The 1,523-nt window shown below is 38.4% G+C and overlaps 1 protein-coding gene across 4 annotated transcripts in view; it reads right to left on the bottom strand.

The window, feature by feature from the left end:
• Positions 1–1,523, bottom strand: part of tp73 (tumor protein p73) — a 235,353-nt gene that overhangs the window by 27,316 nt on the left and 206,514 nt on the right. For all 4 annotated transcript variants that reach the window (XM_048615017.1, XM_048615016.1, XM_048615018.1 and 1 more), the window contains one exon: positions 954–1,140. In XM_048615017.1, the coding sequence (XP_048470974.1) occupies positions 954–1,140 (187 nt within the window). The remainder of the gene's footprint in view (positions 1–953; positions 1,141–1,523) is intronic.

Raw genomic sequence — 1,523 nt, 5'->3', positions numbered from 1 at the left:
TCCACAGATGCTGCCAGACCTGCTGAGCTTTTCCAGCAATTTCTGTTTTTGTTTCTGATTTACAGCATCTGCAGTTCTTTCGGTTTTTATCCAACATTACCTCCTTGTTCTTATACTCTATGTCACGATTGATAAAGCAAGTGTCCCATAAACCTTCTTAACTATCCTATTCCCATCCTGTGAATGAAAAGAAGAAATTATCCTAAATCTGACCAAGCTATGATCACTATCTCCAAAGTGCTCCCCTGCTGATATACCTTCCATTCACTGAGGTTCATTTCCAAATATTAGGTCCAGTGCTGCCCTCCTTGATGGGCTTTCTTCGTACTGGCCAAATAAAATTGCCCTGAATGGAATTTAAGTAGTTCCCTACCTTGAACGTTAAAACATTAGTTACTATTTGGGTAGTTAAAATCCCTTAATATTACAGCTTTATGATTCTTATACTTCTCTGAAATTTGATTACATATTTGATCCTCATTGTTTTGGGATCTGTAGTATGCACTCAACAGTGTGTTTGCCCCTTTTCTGAATTTTATTTCTGCACATATGGTCACATTTGATGATCCTTCCAAGGTATCACCCCTGTTCACTATATAATTGATACCCTGATCGATAATGTGACCCCTTCCCTCTTCTATCTCTGTGTCTACTTCAACTGAATACCCTATAACATACAAACTATTTTGATTTGCAATCAGATCATTGGTTTTCTTTGTCCCCTATTTACAAGATTATGGCATTTTGATCTCAAATAATGCATCAAATTTTTTTCTGATAACAGGAAAGTTCCAAAATCTAGTATAGCCTTAAACCCAAGATGGCTTGATTTGAAAGAGTATATCTGTAGTCTAAATTTTCTAATTGGTGTTACTGCCCATCAGGGACTACCGAAGGGTTCTGCAGTGGACAAGAAGACAGAGATTAATTGCATTTTGGTAACGTCCACTCACCATCATTGAAGTCTCTGCCAAGTTCATGATTGGGGCAGCGTTTCACCACTTCGGTCACATGCTCAGCCTTCTTGTAGACCGGCATTGCACGCACCACACTACCTGGAGGTGGTGGTGAGGTCAGTTTCACCTGGATTGGACATGTTTTTGCAATCTGACAATACAGTTTCTTCAGCAGTGGAGAGTACTAGAAAATAAAATAACACACAGTAAAGCATTAATTACAGTGTGCTTATATTTCTTCATAATTCCTTACTATTCAATCTTCCAAGGTATGTCAAGTGTAGGAATTGAGGAAAATAAGGTTAAACAACTGAGGATCAAGATGCACAAATTTTATTTAGCTCACAGTTTAAAATCCTACATTCAGCCCTGATTTGTATATACTGTTTTTTTATAACCACACAGAAAAACCAGAATCAATTTCAAAAGTAGAGAAGTATGAGTTGGTTGGAGAATAGCGCATGCCCTAGTTTCTTTTCTATCTTCGCATTTTAGCACACACCCAGCCCTCTGAACAATATCCCCTACAGGTCGTCTGACCTGTCAGTGAAGGGGACAAAGATTCGG

Source organism: Rhincodon typus, chromosome 31, assembly GCF_021869965.1.
Source record: "Rhincodon typus isolate 14 chromosome 31, sRhiTyp1.1, whole genome shotgun sequence".
Lineage (NCBI taxonomy): Eukaryota > Metazoa > Chordata > Chondrichthyes > Orectolobiformes > Rhincodontidae > Rhincodon > Rhincodon typus.
This window is presented reverse-complemented; position numbering and strand designations above follow the sequence as displayed.